The sequence below is a fragment of the Aptenodytes patagonicus genome, chromosome 32 (assembly GCF_965638725.1).
Source record: "Aptenodytes patagonicus chromosome 32, bAptPat1.pri.cur, whole genome shotgun sequence".
Classification (NCBI taxonomy): Eukaryota; Metazoa; Chordata; class Aves; order Sphenisciformes; family Spheniscidae; genus Aptenodytes; species Aptenodytes patagonicus.
In genome coordinates this window covers 179,582-201,893 of record NC_134980.1, presented here as the reverse complement: position 1 = coordinate 201,893, position 22,312 = coordinate 179,582, and the positions used below count along the sequence as shown (strand labels likewise).

The 22,312-nt window shown below is 56.4% G+C and overlaps 1 protein-coding gene across 1 annotated transcript in view; it reads left to right on the top strand.

Moving 5' to 3' along the window:
• BICRA (BRD4 interacting chromatin remodeling complex associated protein) overlaps positions 1-21,624 on the top strand; it is a 36,674-nt gene extending 15,050 nt beyond the window's left edge. The window contains exons 2-14 of the mRNA XM_076360919.1: positions 5,642-5,687; positions 6,537-6,579; positions 6,999-7,064; positions 8,550-10,529; positions 14,384-15,016; positions 16,072-16,261; positions 16,599-16,726; positions 17,239-17,364; positions 17,893-17,951; positions 18,158-18,306; positions 18,753-18,847; positions 19,301-19,403; positions 20,026-21,624. Coding sequence (XP_076217034.1) covers positions 5,647-5,687; positions 6,537-6,579; positions 6,999-7,064; positions 8,550-10,529; positions 14,384-15,016; positions 16,072-16,261; positions 16,599-16,726; positions 17,239-17,364; positions 17,893-17,951; positions 18,158-18,306; positions 18,753-18,847; positions 19,301-19,403; positions 20,026-21,248 — 4,836 coding nt within the window. The 5' untranslated portion in view covers positions 5,642-5,646 and the 3' untranslated portion in view covers positions 21,249-21,624. The remainder of the gene's footprint in view (positions 1-5,641; positions 5,688-6,536; positions 6,580-6,998; positions 7,065-8,549; positions 10,530-14,383; positions 15,017-16,071; positions 16,262-16,598; positions 16,727-17,238; positions 17,365-17,892; positions 17,952-18,157; positions 18,307-18,752; positions 18,848-19,300; positions 19,404-20,025) is intronic.
• Positions 21,625-22,312: the final 688 nt, after the last annotated feature.

Here is a 22,312-nt window from a genome sequence, read left to right as displayed (position 1 = left end):
GGTGTAATACAAAATATATTCTAATCATTATCTCTAATTACAAAGGAAAGCTGAATCACAGAGGAATAATGATTGTAGTGTCTTAAATATGATAAAACAAAGAATAATTAACAATTAAGGAGCAGGCTGCAGATAGGACTCCAAAGGGCCTGTATTTCCATTATCACGTTCAAGTTTTGCCCTGTCGCCGCCGGCTGTTGCCTCCCTTGGGCGCAGGGCAGCGTCGGTGAAACCGTGCCGGCGATCCTGCTGCTCCGTACCTCCGCAGAGTCCCTCTCGCCGCCCAGGCACGAGCCGTCCCGGCTCGTCCTCTGGCAGGTGGGAGACTCGCGGGCACGGTCAGGACGAGGCTCGTCAGACCGAAAGCGAAACCCGGCTCTGCCGTCTCCTCCGGGGAGAGGGAAGTGACCCCAGGGCTGCAAGGCGAGGCCCGGCAGTTCTTGCCACCAAACACCGAAAGTCTGGGCACGAGCGAGGAGGAAATTGCGCTTTAGAGACAGCAAAGGTTCTTTTCTTTCCTGTTTGCAGACAGCGGGCTGGAAACACTGAACCCTGTTCCCTTTTTCTGGTGACCTTGCTCCACAGGTCCTGCTCGGTCTGTGCCGTCATCCTTCCTGGATTTGACGGGGGGGTTACTTTTCCCGACGGGACCTCACCGGGATAATCTGGGAATTAGGGATGCAGCTTGCCTCTGCTGTGGGAGAAGGCAAACTGCTTGTAATCCCTTCAAAGTGTCTTTTCTGTCTCCTTTTCAAGAGCTTACCAGGATGCAAAGTTCGGTGTTTTCCTTCCCGTTCCATTTATGCTGGCGAAAGGCTTTTCCTTCCATCGCGCTACCATTCCCAGCTTTCGCGAGTGTGTGGCGTGCGTGCGAGATCTAAAAATAGGCTGACATCGAGTGTTATCGTATAATAAAATCAAGTCAGAGCTACTGTTGGCACGAAGCATCCCCTGAGCAGAGCGGAGCGAGGATCCGCAGAAGACGTTGCAGCGTCTGATGTTGTTGCCGTCGGTTCGGCACGCAGAGCACAGCTGTTACTGAAACACTTAAACACAGCTTTTGCCAAAAATATGTTCCTCTGCGTTCTCGTCAACAAAATGGGGAAAAACGCCATCCAGCGTGAAAGCAAAATGGGGCTGTAAAACATCTTCCTGCGTTAGAAAGTTTCCTTGTTGCTTTTTGCCGTGTTTTTCAAAGGGTTATTTCACTTCTTGGCCGGCACCGTACTGCGAAGAGCAGCGATTTCTGGCTGCCTTCCCCCACCCCCCCCCACCCCATGTGTTTGGTTCATTTCTGGGATGATGTAATTTTTAATGTCGAAGATTAAAATGAACGTGGGATGGTAACACCGAAGGCAGTTTTTTCCCCGTCGTTTCACCGGGCTTTACTAGGCTCTTGCAAATGGAAAGAAAAATGCTTCACCGGAGGTGACTTGTCGGCTTTAGTGAAAGCGCCACGTGTTTCACCAGCTCCCTTTTTTTAAACCATTTACAAAGTGTGAGTAAGCACAGTTGTAACCACGTACGCGCGTGTAATACCCTAAATCTTCCAGGGGTGACACCAGAAACGTTTGATTGTGGTGTCAGGATGGGATCAAATGCTTAAAATAACTTTGGGGGAAGAGGATCGCGGCGGGGCTTGCTTGAAACGCCCTGTCAGGCTGGCGGCTCCCCGGGTTTGAAAGAGGAGCGCGTCTCTGAAAGTACTATTGCGCTTTTCAGATTAATTAAACGGCACCCTAGTATTTCAGATGTACAGGTACGCATGGTGCTAAAGAAACGAGCTGACTTAAGACAGTTTGTTTAAGGACGTTCACCCGCAGATCCCCACGCGTTTCCGAAGTGCTGCGGTCGTGATTTTGGTTTTACAGAGGAGGAAAGGACCGAAAGCGCATGAACGTGAAGTGGCGGGCAAGGTCAGTAGTGGCAATAGATCCAGGGCTTCGGAGTTCTTACCTCGTGACCCCTTTGCCTGAATCACATTGTCTCTTCGTCCTACTACCAAATACTCTAAATATATCCGTGGTGGACAGTGCTCTCTGTTGTAGAAATCGACTTTCTGCCTTGACAGTAGTGTTATGAGCGTGACTTGGATGTGAAATGATGTTAGTAAGTGCTTATGCTGACGTTTTTTTAAAGTATCTTAGGTTCCCCAACTTCTCTCAGCTTGCGGGTTTTCAGCTGTGCCACGTTCCTCGCAGGACGGTGCAAGGATTAAAGCTTGAAAGTGTTCTGAAGACTTAAAAGTCCTCTGCAGCTGCGGAGCGTGTGGGCTGGTCGCTGCCAGGGAAAGTGGCGTTGTGTGTGTTGGCGAAGCCATTCGTTTCTTAAGTGGAATACAGCAAAAATGACAGAAAAATAAATTTTAGAAGTGGGGGGGGGCGGGGAACCAAGAAAATGTGCGTTTTTATAATAAAAGCGGTTTCATCCAGCTCTTCTGAAGCAAAGTAACGACAGGGGGTTTTTTTACATCTTAAAGGTGTAAAACCTGGCTCTTCACAAATACAATTACGAAACGCTTGCTGTGCGTGCGTAGCAAACGGGATTGACTGGAACGCTCGCCGGCCTCTTGCGTTTTGCGCTTCAAATTGCCGTGCTCCGTCTGAGGGGCAGAGCTCTCGCTAAAGGATGGTTGCTTCAGCTTCGGTTCGCAGCTCGAGTATTGCACGACTGAGGTGCGGGGCAGGTCAAGAGCCCGCCCTTCCACCGGCAGTACATGTCGGTGTCGTACCTAACTTCCCGCTTAAAGAATAATTCAAACTAGTGGTCAGGATGTCGAGGACACCCATTTCCCCCCCCGCCCCCGGCCCCGTTGAAGAGCCTCAAATATGATTTCCCGGGCGTGGAGTTACATTAATGCACGTGAAACGCTCCTGTTCCCCGGTGATCTCGTACCTCTGCTTCCTGTTTTAAAAGGGGGAAGACCACGTCATCTCGTGTCGCACCCGCGACGTTAAGAACGCTTTCCCTCTGCTTCCCATCTCAAAAGAGTCTTAAATCCTTGCGATATAGGTGAGTGTATTTTTGGAGGTAGAAATAAACGAAAGCTCGTGCACACCAAGCGCACGAACCCTTGCTGGAGGCTGACAGAGGACGACGTCCTCCCCGCTCTCACCCGGGTAGGGAGCAGTAAAGCTGCTGGAGGCTGAGGGAGTTGGTATTTCGAGGGAAACCGACCCAGGGATGTTATTTTGTGGTTTAAAAAGGGGCAAAAATGGGCCCTCTCGGGTCACCGGTGAATCACCCGTTTGGTGTTACCCGCCTATTTTGGTTTTGTTCTACCCCAACAACAGGGAAGCTGCGTCAAATCCAGCAGTGAAACAAATCCTTTGGCAAATCTGTTATTTCTCTTTCCTTGTTTTGTTTACTTCAAACGCACTTTATCAGCTGACATCATAACTTCCCTGCAGCGCCTTCCCCTGCCCTGCGGTGATGATGCCGCTCGCGGTTCGTGACATCGCGCTTGTTCCTTCCCTCTAGCAACCGAGCGTCGCCCTCAAATACGGCCGGGGTGATGCTCGCCGTCAGCTCCTCTGCAGCGCCCTTTGCCTGACGCGTAGGGGTAAAAGTAAGCGGGTTTACTGCATGTATTTCAGCAATATCATATATTTATATTAGCGGTGAGAATTCAGACCGCTGGGGGTTTCGTCCAGTTTTGAATACAGCTTTTTTAAATTATTATTTTTAAGATTCAGGCCCCAGTTCTCCTTCCTGGCCGTTAATTAGCGATAACGGACCTGACCTGCCTCAGCACCGCGCTGCTTCATAACTGTGAAAAATAACGTAGAATATTCCTGGTCTAATTTAATAGCATCGTGCCCTTGCTCCGCCTGAGTGTAATTCCTGCGCGCCCGTCGAGTGCGCTCGGGGTCAGGACCCCGCTCTTCGTGCAGGTGCGCCCGGCACGGCTGCCGTACATCATTGCTTTAAAAAGCGGTTTTAATTTCCTCCTCCCAACCCGGTGAGCCGTCTGTAACCAATATCGCCGAGTGACAAGGCAGAAATCCAGGTAGCGGCAAAGCATTTCGTAATTCATAAAGCCTCCCGAGGCTCCCTTACACGAGGGCTGTAGCAGGAAGCCAAAGATGGGGGCAGAACTTCATAAATACCATCATTTTTGGGGGTGATTTCTGCGGCGCTGAGCCAGGCTTTCTCGGCCTTAGGAATTACCGGCGGTTTGCCCGGTGCGTGGTTAGAAGTGCCGGCGTGCGTCCCGAGCCTGGCAGGCGATGCTCTGCTCCCTCGGGGAGACGCGACGTTGCATGCGCCCGCCGGGTAGGGGAAGATTTCAGCTGGAACTCGGAGAAAATCTCCGTTCTGCGTTTGCGTAGTTGCTTCGTTAGTCCTAAATACTCAGCAGAACGCCTGAAACAGTGGAAGAATTAAAATACATGGTCTCATTCTATTCTCTGTGTGGAGCGGCGCGTGCTCTTCAGGTTATGGTCTTCTCCGGAGTAGTTAGTCGAGCGGTCCCGGAGCTTTCACTGGCGTATTTAGATTATTCATTTGCTGGTCCTGAAAATAATTACAGCCGACAGACACCGACTGAAGTCAGATTGTTCAAAACCGTGAACTTCAGCCCATTAAAGGTGTCTTTCTCCTGCAGTGAGTTTCCCCATTTTTTTTTTCTTTTTCTGACTTCCCCCCCCCCCCTCCTTCTTGACTGTTACTAGCTGAGTTTCATACCACTGCGCCTCCAAACCCTGCCCAGACCACAGCTGTGGAGCAGATCTGAGGAAAAGAGGGGAAACACCAAAAAAAAATACCAACCAAACCCAAACCCCCACCCTTTTCCAGGTCATTAAAAACGGGTTTGCAAGGAGGTGGCCTGGTGCCAGATCTCAGGTTATTGGCGGAAAATCCTCAATTCCACCTTCTGAAGCAAAACGCCTCCCAATACGTTTGGCCACGGTGAATGTTTAGGGATAAAAATGCATAAATGTGTGATTTTTAAATAGGAGTTTCGCCAAGCCGTGCCTGGGGGTGCCGGGATCTGGCTCGCACCACCTCCCGGTGCTGAGGGTCTGGGACGCGTCCTACACCGGGCGCAGCCGGCCGGGGTCACTGGTCCCCCTCGGCGGGCTGAAAACAAGGCGAAAACCAGCGGGTTTGGGTTTCAGAGTGAAACCTAACCCCCGGTTGGGAGAACTGCCAGTGAAATCCATCCAGTGGAGGGACGAGCAACCACGATGGAGGGACGGGGAGCCGTGGAGGGATGAGTGGGTCCCTCGGCTGCCGGTTACGGGGCTCGGCTGACCACGCTTTTGGCTTCCCGGTTGTCTCACCCATAACCGCTGCTCGAGGAACGATGGTGGAGATGGGTGGCTTTGCCACCATCAGCTTCTCCAGCAGAGAATGATATTGGAGGGGGCGGTGGTTTTCGGGCTGATGGCACCACTCGGTGCTCCCGTCCATCTGGGTTGATCCTCCTCTGGACTCAGTCGGTCCCCGTGGCTGCAGGGGGACCTCTGGTCCAGTCCCCTGTCCCCCCACCATCAGATAGCAGCAGGGCATCACCATCACCGTCACTGGGGATGGGGAGGAAAAGCAAAGCACGGTGTTTGGGCTGGAGGGAGCGAGGAGCAGCTCCCAACCTCTCTGCTCTCCTGATGGTAACGTGGTCTCTCTCCGCTCTTTGCAGTTGACATGGATGATGAAGACGGCCGGTGCCTGCTAGATGTAATTTGGTAAGTAGCACCGCGCCGTGAGCTGGACGCCGCGGCGGTTCGTCGTCTCTCGTGCTGTTTTGAGGAAGGCGTAGGGGTGGGAAGGGGTTTCTGCCACCCTCGGTCTGTAGGAGCGTCCCCATCAGTCACCACGGCTTCTCCAGTGCCGGGCTGGGTCTCCCGGAGCCAAAAATCATCCAAGGTGTGCTCCAAAGGGTCTGCAAACTTCCCAAACTCAGAAACCCCTCCTGATTCACGTTTTTGTTTCCTCCTGTGAAGCTCGGAGGGCTCTGGGCTTCTCCAGGGCTGCGCCGGAGGAGGTTTTACACGACTTCACGCGAGGAAAGAACAGACTGTGCATCCCGCGTTTCACTTGGCCCACTTGCAATGTGAATAAATCCCATCCCTCTGGTATTTTGCCAGCGACTACGACTTCTAGGGATCCATGCGCTGCACTCCAACCCTTGCTTGCCATCGGCGGCACCGGGCTGGGGATGCTCGTTAGCAGGTCGCCCAAACGATTTTTTGACAAACTGCCTGTCAGCAGCCAAGGCGGGCGAGTTTTCCAAAGGGGTTTATTGTGGTTATGAAACTGTTGGTAATTGGGGCTTTGCAGAATTAACAGGGGAAGGGGAGTAAGGCAGTGTTAGTGACCCAGGAGAAGACTGACCTTCTCTGAGCACCTATACGTTAATTTATATCCGTAACAAAGTGTAGCCACTGAAGTATAAACCCGTGTACATCGTTGGTTATTGCACTTAAGAGCGTTCAAAGTTCTGTTAATGCATTAATTAGAAACACGCGTTTCACTCCCGACTCAAAGCGGGTCACGTGTTGCATCCCTAAACGGTTTCGTGTGTTGTTTTGCAGCGATCCTCAGGCCTTGAACGATTTTTTACATGGATCCGAAAAGGTGAGCGACGACTTGTTTCTATTCACCAAAAACTTTAACACAAACTTCCTTTTTTTTTTTTTTTTTTTTAAATAAACAATGAGTTTTTCTAAAGAAAGAAACCCCCAAGTTCAGGATCCTTTTAGTTTTCAGGACTTTTTAGGACCCCAGCCAAGCGCACCGGGCAGCTCTCGGACCGGCAGCTCCCGCCGCTGCCCGTGTGGAGCAGCCAGCCGGGGTTTTGGGGCACTTTGAGCCGAAATGGGGTGCCTGCCGGCAGGAGACAGGGGCGGGGAGGGACGCTGCCCCACCGCTGCCCCCGGGTGAGAGCTCAGCGCTTCCCAGGGGCTGCCCGTCAGCAACTGCACTCATTTTTTTTCCATGTTTTTTTTTTTCCGTACTATATCTAAAGAAAGTAAATAAAATCTTTTTAATTACAGATTGACAGTGATGATCTCCTGGACAACACAGGAGATGCAGCCAGTGCCTTTTTTGAAGGTGCTGGGGTATGTATTTTTTTAATTTATACTTGGGGAATGTCAGCTTAGAAACCTTTCCTTCCCCCCCCCCCTTTTTTTTTCTTTTTTTTTTTTTTTTTTTTTTGTTTCGCAGGCTTGTTTTTCATCTGTTTCCCAGGTCTAGCAAAAGAGGCAGGACGCAGGGATTATTCCCCAAGATTTATAGAGAAATAGCTCCAACAGGTTCCCCATACAGCGGGGGAGAAAAGCTGATTTCACGTGCAGATACAAAGTCTGCTTTCAACCAGGGAAAAGCTTTGAGGATAGAAAATCAGGTGAAGAAGGAGAAAGGTGTAACCGTGCTCTCACACCTCAAAGGCAGGAGAGATAATGTGGGTAAAGAATGCTTTAAAAAGTTTGTGAGAAGAAAAATCCCTCTCAGCTCCCCCTTGGACTGGAGCGCTCCCTTTCCTCGCAGACCGCTGCCACAGCAAAGGTGAAATACGTGGAAGTACATTCTAAAAATCCTTTTTTTTTTTTTTCTTTTTTCTTTTTTTTTTTCTTTTCCCCCAAGAGCATGGGTTACTCTGCATGAATAACACTCAAGCATGATTTTTCCCCCCCCCCCCCTTTATTTCCAGTTACATTGTAATAAGAGCCTTGGAATTTTTTTTTTTTCTTTTTTTCTCCATTGCGCTTTATTTTTTACGAAGACTTTGGGTAAAGCTGCCGATGTTTTATAACCAACAAATTTACCTAGCAGTTGTGGTTTACTTCTACTTTGATTTTTTTTTTTGTTTTGTTTTATTTTTTAACTTCCTGGTTAGATCTGTGTTTCACAAAACTCGACGGCACAGAGCTGGTGGGGTCCGAGGTTAGGCTGCATGTTGCTTTTCCGTTATTTTCGTGGTTCTTCTCAGCGCGGCCTTTGCTGCGTGCGGGGTGCTAGCCCGGGGACACCCTTCCTACGCCCTCGCTGTGGGAGGGCCGCCTATAGCGACGCGCTGCAGCACGTGTCTGAGTTAACTCGGCTGCTGCTTGAACGCCTCTTGCAAGAAACGGGCTGGGTTTTCGGTGAGTTTTTAGGCTTGTTTCCAGAATACGAAATTTCCGCTTCCGATCCCAACCACAGCTTAATCTTTAAGAGTGAGAAAGGCAAGGAATGTATTCAGAACTCTCATCTTTGGTGGCATTGAAATGGCTTAACGCGTGAAAACGTGAAGCTTAAACGGTCCTTGGGATGCCGTTAACCGGCTCTGCCATCGGCCCCCTCCCTCACTTAAAGCAAGTCATTTGATGTCCGCCTCGCCTGCTCTCAGACGGTGCCGCGCATTAATTTAGGCTCTCCCAGGGATGCCAAAATGCTTTCCACGCTTAGCAAATCGAGGTGCAGACTGCGTGAGGGCACTGTTCACCCACTCCTCTCTGAGGTGGCTCACGAAAGCTGTTGAGCAGTTGATTTGAAGCCCTCTTCCCCATGCTTGAGCTCAATGCCTTCTTCTTTCTTCTCCCCTCTGACCCGCAATCTCCCAGCTGCACGTACAAGAGTCCTCCGGCAACCATCTGAGCACCGAGCAGAGTCAGCCCACGACCAGCGTGGACCTTGACTTTTTAGAAGATGACATCCTGGGGTCACCGTCCAGCAGCGGGGCGAACCTGCAGAACTCGGACCAGCCCTGCGACATCCTCCAGCAGAGCCTGCAAGAGGCGAACATCACCGAGCAGACACTGGAGGCGGAGGCCGAGCTGGACCTGGGCTCCTTCCAGCTTCCCACCCTTCAGCCGGTGGTGCAGACGGCCTCCGACGGCACCCCGCAGATCTTCTCCAGTGGGGCCGACCTGATCGGGCTGCAGCAACCCGCCGTCCTGACGCACCAAGCCCTGGTGCAGCAGTCGGTGGGAGCGGATGTCGTCAACAAGGCCATCAGCGTTCAGCCTTTCCTCCAGCAAGTCGGCTTGGGGAACGTCACCATCCAGCCCATCTCCAATCTCCAGGGCTTGCCCAACGGCAGCCCCAGTGGGACGCTGGGAATCGGGCCGATTCAGGTGGTCGGGCAGCAAGTGATGGCCATCAACCAGTCGGCGCAGCAGATCATCGCCAAGCAGGTTCAGCCCTCCCAAGTGGCCACCATGCCCGTCGGCAGCTACATCACCCAGACGGCACCCGAGCAGCAGCAGGTCACCCTCGCCTCGACAGGGGTCTCTCCGCAAAGCGCCGGTCTCGTCATCCAGAAGAACCTGCCGACGGTGGCCACCACGACGCTGAACGGGAACTCCATGTTCGGGAGCGTGTCCGGGACCCAAGGCTCCCAGCCGCTCACCGTCACCTCGAACTTGAGCAGCCCCTTGGTGCAGGCCCAAAACGTCATCATTCACAGGACGCCCACCCCGATTCAGCCCAAACCCGCTGGGGTCCTCCAGCAGAAGCTGTACCAGATCACCCCCAAGCCCTTCGGTTCCAACAACACCACCCTGACCATCCAGAACGAAGCCACCCTGCAGCAGCAGAAGGCCCAGCAGAACCTGACCTTCATGGCCAGCAAACCCGGGCAGAACGTGGTGCTGTCGGGCTTCCCCCAAGGGCTTCCAGCCAACGTCTTCAAGCAGCCGCCGCCGCAGCAGCAAGCCCTCAGCAAGCCCATGAGCGTCCACTTGCTGAACCAGGGCAGCAGCATCGTCATCCCCGCCCAGCACGTCCCGCAGGCCATGCTGCAGGGCCAGAACCAGTTCCTCCTCCCCGGGCAGCTGGCGGGCGCCTCCGCCGTGCAGATACCCCAGCAGCTCTCGGCCCTGCAGGCCAACATGGGAGGGCAGATCCTGACCACCTCCCACCCCGGCGGGCAAGCCCATATCATAACTAGCCAAGGGCCGGGCGGACAGCTGATAACCAACCAGGCCTTGCCGGCCCAGATCCTCACCAACCAGAACATCGCCAGCCAGCTGAACCTGGGCCAGGTGCTCACCTCGCAGAACGCCCACGGCACCGCTCACATACTCTCGGCTCCCATCCAGCTCCAGCCCGGCCAGGTGGGTCAGCCGGCTCTCTTCCAGATGCCCGTTTCGCTGGCGGGCAGTTTGACCACGCAGAGCCAACCCTCCGTGGCCGCCTCGCTGGGCCAGACGGGGCAGACGGTGATCCAGGGGGTGACGCTGCCCAACCAGGTGGCCATGCTCAACGCCACCGAGAACCTCGGCCAGGCGGTGAGCATCCAAGCCTCCGCCACCACCAGCAGCCAAAGCCCCGGCCTCGTCCAGCCGCAGCCCGCCTCGGGTGCCAGCCTGCTTCCCAGCGCCGACCAGTCCTCCATCCTCACCGTCCAAACCGCCTCCCAGCCACCCGCTCCGCTCCAGCTCAACGTGCCGCCGCCACCGCCGCCTCCACCGCCCGCCCAGCAGCCCGTGACTTCCCAGCCCAGCCCCAGCTTGGCCTCCAGCCCGGAGAAGATCATCCTGGGGCAGGCAGCCGCCGGAGCCGTCATCAACCAGGACTCCATGCAGATGTTCCTACAGCAGGCAAGTAGAGCCCCTCTGGGCGGTGGCCGCGGTGTTTGCAGCCCGCTGGGTGTTCGGAGACTGACACCAAGCGCGGAGGGCTCTGGAGAGGCCCACTTTCGGGCTTGCTTTACACGCCGTACGTGCTAGAAGTGCTCCTGCGTAGTCTTAATTCTCTGCGTGTTGTCTTCCCACCGTAGGGCAAGTCCCTTCCTCAGTAGGTGTTTAAAAAGTTGCTGGAAGCAGTGAGCGGGGCTCAGGGCCGCTCTGCATGTAGTCGAGTGCCACCACCTTGCTTTTGGAAGGAGGAGCTGGTGACGGGCCCGTCCCGGTCACCAAAGCCACTGCCGCCGCACGGAGGGGTCGGCGTGGACCCGGCGTCCGCCTCGTCCCCGTGCTCCGTCTGCGGCTCAGGGTTGAGCTCAGCCCGCGGCGTCAGTCCTGCTTTCCCACTCAGGGTTTTCTACCTTCGTTAGCTCGAGTCAGACCTTTAAAAATAATTGGGCGGCTCTAGAAGGAACGACAGCAGCCAGGTGGGCAGCAACGCGCAGCGTCTCGTTGCAAGAGTCCCCGCTGCAGATGTGTTGGGTGCGACCTACCCGTCTACCAGCGCGAGGAGGTCGAGGTCGGTCCAGTGAGGGCTGCGGACATCTCATCTGGTCTTACCTATGTTGGTAAAGGGTTTGGTGACGTTTTAGACACCAGATTTGAACCGTTGTGGGTTTTCTTTGTTCTTAAATTCATAAAGGTGGGTGCTGGTCCATAACCTACCAAAGTCCCTGAATTATCAGAGAAAGAAATGGGAAGAGAGCGAGCGAGCGCTCTCTATTATTATTATTATTATTATTATTATTATTATTATTATTATTATTATTTATTTCAATAGTGGGAAGCTTTAAAATTCTCATTTGAACTTTTTTTGGCGTAACTAGTGGCACGGATACGTCTTTGGGTATTTGGGCTTGATGTTGACGGTCACCTCCCGGTATGTCAGCATAATTAAAACCAGGCGTCCGCCTGTGACTAAAGGGTTACAGTTCGAGCCGTCACCGGGGGTTTAAGAAACTCACGGCCCCCGCCCCGAGATTCGGCAGTACAGAAAACCCTTCCCGCCATCGGGAGAAGCCGATGTGCAGGGCTTGGCGCGCGCGGCGCGCCCCGGCTCCACCAGCTTTTGTCTCTATTTGCCGTTTAATGCAGGTCAAGGTGCCAGGTAGAGCGTTAATGCTTAGCCGTAACGGTGCGGGGGTTCTGCGTTTCACGGTAGGCTTTTTGCCGGGACGTACCTAAATCTGCGATGGCACTAAATATTGCTGCGGTTGCGTCACCGGACTGTGGTCAGATGCGACGGGTCCCACTGCCTTCCCCTGCAAAGTCCCTCTCCCACCTCCAGAGAGAGCTGTTTCCCTGGCCGGCCGTACCGGCACCATCCCGCTTCTCCTGCCAACCATGAGCCCTGGAAGACGCGGTGCCCGCATCCGGGGCGAGAGCAGCCACGGTTTTCTCTTCGGCAGCCGCCTTGCGGCATTGCCGATGAAGTAGGTGTAGCGGTGCCGGGAGGAGCGCGGGGATGGATGCGGCGAGAGGCAGGCGAAGGAGGAGGACCCGTAAACGTGGTCGCTGCTAAACGTGTTGGACGGGAGCCGGCGGCAGCTGGAGTTTTACCCAGCGCGGCAGGAGAGGGCACTGAATCCCTCGGCGGCGGCACCACCACACCTGCCAATGCCTCTGCCCATCATAGCCACCGCCCCGGGTACCGCCACCAGCGTCCCGGCCTCGGTGGTAGTCAGCGGCAGTGCCGGCGCGGCTCCCTGCCTGCCCGCCTGCTGGCAGCTGGCCCAGCACCAGAGCCTGGCAGCGGTTGAGCCCGAGGGACCGAATCCCAGAGCCCAGTCTGATCTGTCTGATCCGTCCCCCGGAGAGCCCCCGCCTCCTTCCCCGCTTTCCCCCTCTCTCGGCAGGAGCGGGGACCCCCGAGCACCATCGCCTGGCATGAGAACCGCCGTGGGGGAGAGCTGGCCACGGGGGTGCTTCTCCCCTGGCCGCAGGGTCCATCCCTGAGCGTTCGGTGCCGCTCAAGCTGCACGTGGCAGCTTGTGGTGACCCCGAGTCCTGCCGTGGAGGCGTTCCCCAAACCGCCAGCAGAGCTGAACCGCCCCAGGATGGCGGATGCTTGCAAAGATGGGAGACGGTGCTGCCGGTAGAACCGCTTCCCAAAGATGGGAACGGCCCTGGGCGCATCGCCCATGCGCAGAGCATGCTGCCGTATGGAAAACTGCTCCGGCAGCGGAAAACCGTGCGCTGGAGTGCATTGCGCGTGCTACAGCAGAGGGTTCGGGTGACGTCAGACGTCTCCCGGCATTTATTTTTGCCCTGCTCATCTTTTAAAGCTTCCGAGCTCTTCCTCCGGTCCGGTTTTCTCCGCTGGATCTGCGCGTAGCCAACGAAACGGCCGCGGTTTTGCTTTCGAAGTGAAGCAGCCAGGTGTGCTCCGTGCATGGCAGGATGCTCCCTCCTGCAGCCGGCAGCTCGGTGCCCAGAATTAAGTGGACTCCAGTAATTTATCTCTTGGCGAAGGCGAGCTGCTGCCGCTGCCAGTCCGGCCGTTTGGGGGTTTTCAGCCCCTGCGCCCCAAAACCACAACTCGCAGCCCTGGGCGTGCAGGACGGGTGAGCTGCGGCTGAAGTCGGGGGGCTGCGGGAGTCCCCCCTCCGCCCGGAGGTGGGGATGCCACCCAGCTCCCCCGCGGCCGGGCTGCAGCTCTCCTCCCCCTGCCAGCCACCCTGCCGTCCGTCCCTCTGTCCGTCCATCTCCCCTCCGAGCTCCGGCTGCTCCCGCTCGCTTGCCTGCAGGTCCTCACTAACCCTGAAAGCTGCTGCCGCCCTGCGTTGCTTTTTCTTCTCCTCTCCCTTCACGCTCACAAGCCGCTGTCTGGTACATTTTTGTCCCTGCCAGGGGCTTCGTTACTTTTTTTCCCCCCCAGTTCTTTATATTTCCGTAGCAGTTGGTAGTTACGAAGTACTATAATTGCTATTAATCAGAGGGATATTTTGAGGCACAGTGAGAGCGCGGCTCCCGGGGTGAATCTCTCCCCAGAAATTTAAAAAGTGGGATGCTGAGCGGGCGCTCACAGGAGCGAGGGCCGTTAGGGCCATCCTCGTTAAACCCCGGCCAGCGTTAGCTGCTCCGGCAGCGCTCTGGGGAGCCGATGGCCGTGGACCCCCTTCCCCGGGGGAGCAGCAGCCTCAGATTTGCATCGGCTGCGGCGGGAGAGGAGGGCAGGATATGTCCAAGCATCGCTCCAGCCAGTCCTGGGGGCACAGTGGTAAGGGTGTTTTGGGGGGAGAAAACTAGAAAACGCTTCTTCCTTGGTCTCACAGGGAGGCTGGACGGGCTGGCCATCCCGGCCCGGGGGTCCCTGCCTCGGCCGACGTGGCCGTGGCGTGGAGCTGCTTTTGGAAGCCCAAGCGAAGCCGGGGTAGATGCCCTCCCGCAGCTTTACCTTATCCCGACCCTAAAAATGCTCTTAAAAGCGACACTGGGCCACACTCAGGGCTGGGCAGCTCCGGCGGCGCCGTGGCCCCCAACATCCCCGGGGGGGGACGGGGGCTGCCCCAGCAGCATTACCCAGGGGGCTTAGGGCGGGTGCTAGGGCAGACCGGCTGAGAGCAGGAGCTCGTTTTCCCGGGGCTTCGTTACCGCAGGAGGCAGAGATGCTCTACGAGCGATTCGCGAAGCCGCTTTCAGAGCGGCTTGCGCTGCCTGCACGGTTCACCGTCGTGCTTGACGGAGCCGAGAAACCCATGGGCATCTTCGAGGGCAAAACTCCTTCCTGAGCTTCGACTAACTTCTTCCTCTTTCCTTCTCTGTTTCAGTTACCTGCAGGGCAGCAGAAGCTCCCTGGAGCCTCCCCGTCCCCTTCGCTACCTCATCCTCCCCTGGGGGACAGCCCGCAGCTCCCGGCCGCCCACCTCTCCCAAATGCAGTCCCCCCACCCCTCCCGGCCCCCCTCCCAGCCCCAGCCCCTCTCCCGGCCCCCCTCGCGGCCCCACTCGCGCCCCCCCTCCCAGCCGCAGACCCTCTCCCGGCCCCCCTCCGAGCCGCTCTCCCGCTCCTGCACCCCCCAGGCGCCCATGCCCAGCCTCTACGTCATCCAGAACCAGCTGGCCTCGTCCCCCCTCGGGGGGGGGCAGCACCCCCTGCGCCCACCCTCCCAGCCCCAGCCGCCCTTCCAGCCACCGCCAGCGCAGGCAGATGCCGCCCCGCCGCCGGCGCAGCTCCAGGTCCAGCTCCCGGCGCCAGCGGAGGTCCAGCACGCCCACTCCCCCCACTTCCAGCTGCAGTTCCCATCCCAGGGCCAGATCAAACCTCCCACTCCCACCCACGCTCTCCACCTAACCGCGGAGCAGCAGAGGAGCTTCCCGATGGTCCCGAGCCAATTCCAAACCCTCCCGGCCATCCCCAACCCCGCTCCTCAGCAGAAGCAAATACTGGACAGGTTCCAGCAGGTAAATAAGTACCGTCGAGGGTCTCACGCCGGGCGTAGGTCAGGAGGGGAGGTAGCGTGGCAAAGCGCGGCTGCGAGCCTCCCGCTGTTGGGGAGCCGAGGGATTAAAGACAAAATCGGAAGCAAAACCCATCTGGTTCCTCCCAGGCAGGTCCCGGGGGCTTCTGCCGTAGAGCTGAACCGGGTGCTGCTTCCTCGGCGCAGCCCCGTCGTTCTTTGGGGGGGGGGGGGGTTGGGGTGCCAAGTGGGTTTGTGCCGTGGGTTACGTCTGGCTCTGCCGCCTGTCGTCGCAGGAGTGCACGTTGCATACCTTCACGTATAGCGCTTGTAGGAGAGGCGTCTTCCACGGGGTGCGGTTTATGTATTGGTTTGTAAATAAGACGAGCAGGAGGCGTTTGCCACAACAGAAATAAAAGCGTGCCCCGTTCTCCCGTGACAAACATCCCCCGAGACCTGTCCTGTCTGGGCAGGGGTCGAATCCTGCCCGAGTTTGTGATTTTTGGGGGGGGGGGGAGCAGGTATTCCCAGGGGGACGCTCGGGGACCAACCCAGCCCTCGTTAACGGTGCCTCGCTGATGGAGGGGGGTGGGTCAGGGACTTCCCAGTGAAGTACCCGAATAAAACAGGCTTCTAAAATTAAACTGCAGTTATTTATTTTATATTCACTTGGGGGGGGGGGAGGAAGAGGAACAGGGAATGAAAAGGGCAATGCTTGAGCTTGGTTTCATTTAACTGCGTATTAACGTAAAGCAAGCTCCCCTTATAAGGACCCGATTTGCTTTTTTCGAGGGTGCGGGGCCTGTTCCTGCAGTTTAGAGCCCGGGCACCAGCGGAGCTGGGCGGGGGGAGCTCGGCAGGCGCGGGTTTTGCTTCTCTCGCGTCCGTCTCCCAGCGCTGAGGGTGGGGGGGGCAGACGGGGCCAGCACAGCAAACGGTCCCTTCCCTCCTCCTGCGTTTGTGCTGAATTGACGGTACTCGCGGATTAAAAAGCAATGGGTTTAGGGCACGGTTTCAACTTCTGGGGGGGTTTGGGGTTGTTTTTTTTATCTCGCGCAGGTGCCCCAGGGGATCATCCTGCAAACGAAGCAGCAGCCTCCCACCAGCCAGGCTTCCCCCGTGCTCAGCCAGTTCAGCAGCCCATCCTCCTCCGTCCTGGTGAGCGGCCAGGGGCAGCCGGTGGCGGTGACGACGACGCCAGCCCCCGCGCACAGCCACACGCCCACCGCCCTCCCGCCTTCCACTGCAGGTTCGTGCCGCTGGCTCCAGCTCTCGGGCAGGGGAAAACACAGGAGGGCGTCCCAAAACCACGAGTGTCGTGGCACGCGAGTGTCACACCGCCCTTGTTTTGGGAGAGCCGAGCTGCTGAAGCGATGCTTCGTGTGCAAGGAGAGGGCAGTGGGGTGAAACCTGTCAGCGCGGGGAGCCAGGGTCGGGGCGATCGAACTCTGCTGCTCATTCGCACTCGGTTTTTTTGATAAAGCTCAGTCCTTCGGGATGAAACGTGCTGGGGGAATCTAGGACGACGTTATTTATTATCTAGGCTCCAACTTCACAAAACCCCCTGTCTGTTTTACGTTTGCTAGGTATTACCGCCCCGGTTCCTGCAGAGAGTAAAACCTTCTCCAGCGTTTCCACACCGATTTCTGCTGGGAAAGGGGCTGCAGCCCAGGGGAAGTCAGGAACGCCTCTTGCCATACAGCAGCCAGTTCAGGTGAGGAAGCATTTTTCATGGTTTTCCATGGTATTCCAAAGTTTTCCACCTTGAGAGTAAACAAATCTGTCAGCATTCCCCTCCGTTTTATCAAAAAGGAAGAATTAATTTCCAGAAACTTTTTTTTCCCCGCTTTTAAAGTGCTCTGAACCTCTAAAGGTGATACAAAATTAACCATTCCCACCAATATTAATCAAACTTTTGGGGAGGGGGGGCTGCTTTGTTCCTCCTCTTTAAGAGAACCCGTTACTCACCGATGATTTAATGGGATTTCAGGACCGCTGGCGTAGATTTCTGGAAGTACAAATTAGAACAATTCTATTTTTGTGCAAAAATACATCTTAGACTTGGGCGTTTACACCTGCGCAGCGGGGAAGCCGCCTGCGAGCTCTTTCACCAACGACCAACGTTGTCTTGGCAGGCAGTTTCTCGCCGTGTGTTTTGGCAGTTGTTATTTGGTGAAATCGCTCCGGGATTCTAAACAGAGCGATTTCATTTCGCTTCTTCCGCAGACTAAGCCTGGCGTCATCAGTTCCGTCTCAGGCCTGAACCTGGGGAAAGGTCCCTTGCAGATCCAGGTCGTTGGGAAAGGATTGTCGCAGCTCGTGCCCTCGGTCCCCGTGCAAAGCCAGCAGCTGGTGAGCTTGCACCGACGCGTGCGGGGGTTTTGAAAGGAAGAGTCTGCGGAGAGCTCTTCCGAGGAGCGAGCTTGTCGGGACGATGCGGCGCGCCTCGCGAGGACCGGTGACTGTCAGGCGTTGTCGGTGAAAGAAACGAGGTTCATTCGCAGGTCGTTGGCGCATCCCGTTCGTGTGGGAGCTCTAAATATACCGATTGATATATCACATATAAATATCAGTATACGCTAAATACACCGAAAGCTGTTTTGTCAAAAGTGAGCAGAAGCCTTCCTCCATACTTAAAATCCGTGGTCATCCGCCCTTTCTCCTTTTGCTCTTTCCCCTAATTCTAAACCCATTCGGTCCGTTCTCTTTCCTCCCAGAGCAGTTGCCGGTCTCCGCAGTTCCGCTCCTGTATCTCAGTTCCCTCAAAAGAGGATGAATTCCCCCTAGCACAAGCTCAGTCCAGCTGCCGGCACGGGTTAAACCCGGCGCGGTGGTGGCGGCGGCGGCCCCTCTCACCCGTGTCCTTTCTTCTCCCGCCAGTACGACAGCAAGCTCGGTCTGAAGAAAGCCCCGACACTACAGCCCAGCAAGGAAGCCTGGTGAGCGCATCGGGGCGGGGGGGTGGTCGATGAGTTGAAACCCGGGAGGAACGTCTTGCTGCTGCGGCTCCGTTCGTTACCGTAGTGCGTTTCCGCGGCCCTTCTTCCACGTGGTGCCGTTAACACTGGAAACGGGGAATTCTGCCTGTCGAACCCCGCGCCCCCCCCCCGCCCCCAGCAGTTTTCCCTCTTTTCCTTCCTTCCAGTTTCCTGGAGCAGCTGCACAAACACCAGGGCGCGGTGCTGCATCCCGACTACAAGACGTCGTTCCGCTCCTTCGACGATGCCTTGCAGCGGCTCCTGCCCTACCACGTCTACCAGGGGATGCTGCCCTCTGCTCAAGACTACAGGAAGGGTGAGTCCTCCCGGGGGGTGGCCCACAGCCCTCCGGGGCTGCCAAAACATGAGGATGGTGGATTGAGCTTTAAAAAAAGAAGTGGGGTTTTTAATACTGGGAAAAAAAAAACAAACAGAGAAACGATCTATGCCTTCACTCTAGAAAAACATAAATTCCCGAGACAATATGTGTGAAGTTTTCTAGGGTTTCCGACCTGGAATAGTTCAAAGCTGCATTAAAGGTCGGTCGCAGTCTCTGCGTGTTTTGAGAAAGCATTAGAGCAGACCTTAGCAGATTCTTAACAATCACAGCAATTAAAAATTGCACTGAACCCCTTTTTTCAGGGTTTTTCACTCCCAGGTGAGTCCGCTGAAAAAGTTAATAATAAAGAGCCACCGACCCCGTATCTGCGTTTGCCTTGTGACACAAACTTTCTTTTCTCCCCATCCTCCTCTTCCTCGCAGTGGACGAGGAGTTTGAAGTGGTGTCTACCCAGCTGCTGAAGCGCACGCAAGCGATGTTGAACAAGTACCGCCTGCTGCTCTTAGAGGAGTCTCGGGTGAGTCCCGCGTCCTGCCTTCTCCAGTCTGACCTGGTGGGGCTATAAACACGATTATTTCTCCAACGCGGGCTGCTCGGGTCGATGCGCGGCTTTCCCGGTTCGGGTTCAGCGCCGCGTCGTCTGTGCGGCGTGGCCCCCACGGTGGGCTACGGGCTCTGTCCTGCCGCGGTGGAGTCGGTGGGGGCTCAGCCCCTGGATTTTTGCGGAGCTAGGAAAGCTTTCCTCTCCCTGCCCTCGGCTCGGTCCGGTCTTTGCAAGCGATTGGTATTAATCTCGCCGTGAATTCGGCAGAAGGCAGCTCTGCGTTGAGCCTTCGTTGCTCTTTATCAACGGGGACGGGGAAAAATGTGGACGAGCAATAGACTGTGTTAAGGTGCTGATGTGTAACCGCAGCCGCTCTTCCTCCCCGTCCCTCTCCTCTCCCTCCTCCTTTCTGTTCCTCGTCTGCAGAGAGTCAGTCCTTCTGCGGAGATGGTGATGATCGACCGCATGTTTATACAGGAGGAAAAGACCATGTTAGCGCTCGACAAGCAATTGGCAAAGGAGAAACCAGGTGGGAGACAGATTACTGCTTCTGTTTGTCCCCCTTTTATAACCGTATGCTTGTTTTTTTGATGTTTTCCTCCTCTTCAGAGGCTAGGCATGACCTCTCCGTACCCTGCGATGCTCAGGGCGGGACAGCGTCGCCCTGTTCCACCGGGGTCGGCAGGGATTTGGGGGAAAAGCTGTTGAAAATAAGATTGAGCGTTGCCTGCTGCCGTCTGTACTCTCCCCCGCCCACTCCTCTATGTTAAAGATCTCGGTGGCCAGAGCCTTACTTAACGCAAAGCGCGTGCAGTGTTCGGGCTCCCGACAAATTGCTCTTTGTTCCTGCCTGCTCTGGAGGTTCTTTATTAAAGGTTCGTGTTTAAGTTACTGCCTCTTTCCCCGGGCGAGATACTGAGGGATGAGCTCCGTCGGAAGTGGAAGCTCTCGGAGGGAAGAGGGCCTGAGAGGCGTAAGCTCGTGAGAGGGGATAAAAATAGATCCCAGCGCAAGCAGGCAAATTTGCAAAATAATGTATTTTGCAATAATATTATTAGAATAATTTTTTATTATTAGTTTAAAAAAAAAAATGAGTAAAGGGATAGTGTTTCGTGCTCGCACTAACGCCTGACGTGGTGGTTCCGTTCCAGACGAGTACGTCTCCTCGTCGTCCTCCCGCTCGCAGAGCCTCTCCTCCTCGGTGGCCCTGGCCTCCGTCTCCAGCGTGGCGCCGGCCCCCGAGAGCCTGAAGGTGCCCCCCGTGCAGACGGCCCCCCCCATCCACCCCACCAAGCTGGTGATCAAGCACAGCGGGGGCTCCCCGTCGGTCACCTGGGCCAAGGCTTCCCCCTCCCTGGACGGGGACGAGGACGCCTTGCCCTCGAGGAGCAAGCCCCCCATCAAAACCTACGAGGCGCGCAGTCGGATCGGCCTCAAGTTGAAGATCAAGCAGGAGGCTGGGCTCAGCAAAGTGGTCCACAACACCGCCTTGGACCCCGTGCACCAGCCGCCCCCCGTGTGCCGAGTCATCAAAGGACCCGACCCGCACGGCTCCACCGCCGTCACCGCCGCCGCCTCCACCGCTGCTGGGCAGATGAACGGGACCGTTGACCACGTAACCTCGGCTCCCGCCGAGAAGAAACCCATCGTGACCTACTGCCGGCTCCCCCTTCGCAAGACCTACCGTGAGAACGTGGACGCCTTCGTGGCCGAGAAGCCCGCCGACGCCTGCCCCAAGGGGAGCGCCCCGAAAGCCGACAAACTCCCCAGCGCCCTCGTCATCAAGCAGGAGGACGGGTCCAGGAGCGTCATCACCTCCCACAAGAGTCAGGACAGCCCCTCGGCGGTGGCGGCGGCGGCGGCCGCCGCGGAGAAGAGCCGGCCGGAGGAGAGCTCCAAGCTCCTGTTCTTCAACAGGAGCGACGCCCGCTCCCTCGTCCTGCAGGACAGCCCGGCCCCGCAGAAGACCGACGACTCCACCAGTGGCCTTATGAAGGAGCTTGCGGAAGTCGAGGACGAGTTTTACCGCGGGATGATAAAACCGGAGCCCCCCGACCAGGGCTCGGGCTCAGAACTCACCTGGGAGGTGCCGCTGCCCCCGGCCAAGCGTAGGAAGTCGGAGTCCTTCGAGGTGGACAACGCCAGCTTCTCCAGCGACAGCCCCCAGGACGACTCCCTCAACGAGCACCTACAGAGTGCCATCGACAGCATCCTCAACCTGCAGCAACCTCAGACTGGGGGCCAGAACGTCCGGACGCCTTCCTCCTCCTACAACTCCTCCTCCTCCCCCTTCTCCTCGCCCGTCCACCGTACGGACGCCTACCTTGCCCCTAATCACAATGGTGGCCTTGGAGCAAGGACGTTGAACAGATAACAGAGAACCAAACGGAGCGGCAGCGGGACACTGAGCGAGGACCGGAGAAGGAGGTGAAGAAGAAGAAGGAGAAGCAGCTCTTGCTGGTTGGATGCGGTTGAGCCCCACGGTGGTGCCGCCTCCCAGAGACCCGACGGGCCGGGCCTGGGACGGGAGAAGCGGGGAACGGAGGGCGTCCCGGGGACGCTTCGCCCCAGTGTTTATAGAGATGGGGGTTTTGGATGTTGTAAAGCGCGAGCGGAGGCTGGATTCACGATCCGCACGACCTCACGGCAAGTGCGACGCGACCGAGCGCCCAGGGGCGGACTGGTGGGGCCCGTAGGTATTGTCGGCTGTGTAATTTAGATTCTGTAACAAATTGCTAATATGAATATCTGATCGGTCTATTCTCTCTTCCCCCCCCCCCCCTCGCCCTGCTCCCACCCCGGCCGGCCGTAAGCTCGGAGCAGGTCGCGAATCAAACCGGTGGGAGGCCAAAGAAGGACTCTGCAGTCGTTGCCCCAGGGGCAAAATTTATCCTTCCTTTAAGTTATTTCAGATACCGCGCGGGCTTTTGGACCCTCTCGCTGGTCAGCAAAGGGGAAAAAAAAAAAGAGAAGGAAAGCAAAGGAAACGCAAACACTAATCGCTAAAAGGAAAAGCAAAGTTTACAGTGAGTTTTGTGCCTAGAGGGGAGAAGTGAATCCCTCTGGGGGCTGGCGGAGGGTGGGATCTGGCGAGGGGAGGGGAGGAATAGCGTCCAGCTGGGGACGGGGACGGGCGGGACTCTGCTTCTGCTTTTCCCCGTCACCCCCCACCCCGGCTCTGCCTCGGCTTTTCCAGATCGACGCGGAAAATGCCAGGAAGGCTGAGTTTTCGGAGGGAAAGAACAAAAAAAAAAAAAAAAAGAGTAATTGTACGCCGCGAGTGCGCCCTTCCCGAAAAAAATAAGTGTTTTGTCTGATGCCAGAAGCTCCCGGGAGGATCCGTCCGTTCCCGCTCTGCCTTAGGGCCTCCCTGCCCAAACGCTGCCAGCGAGGACGCTGGGTATTTTCCCATTTCCCCTGGTTTTTGCGCCTGCGAGT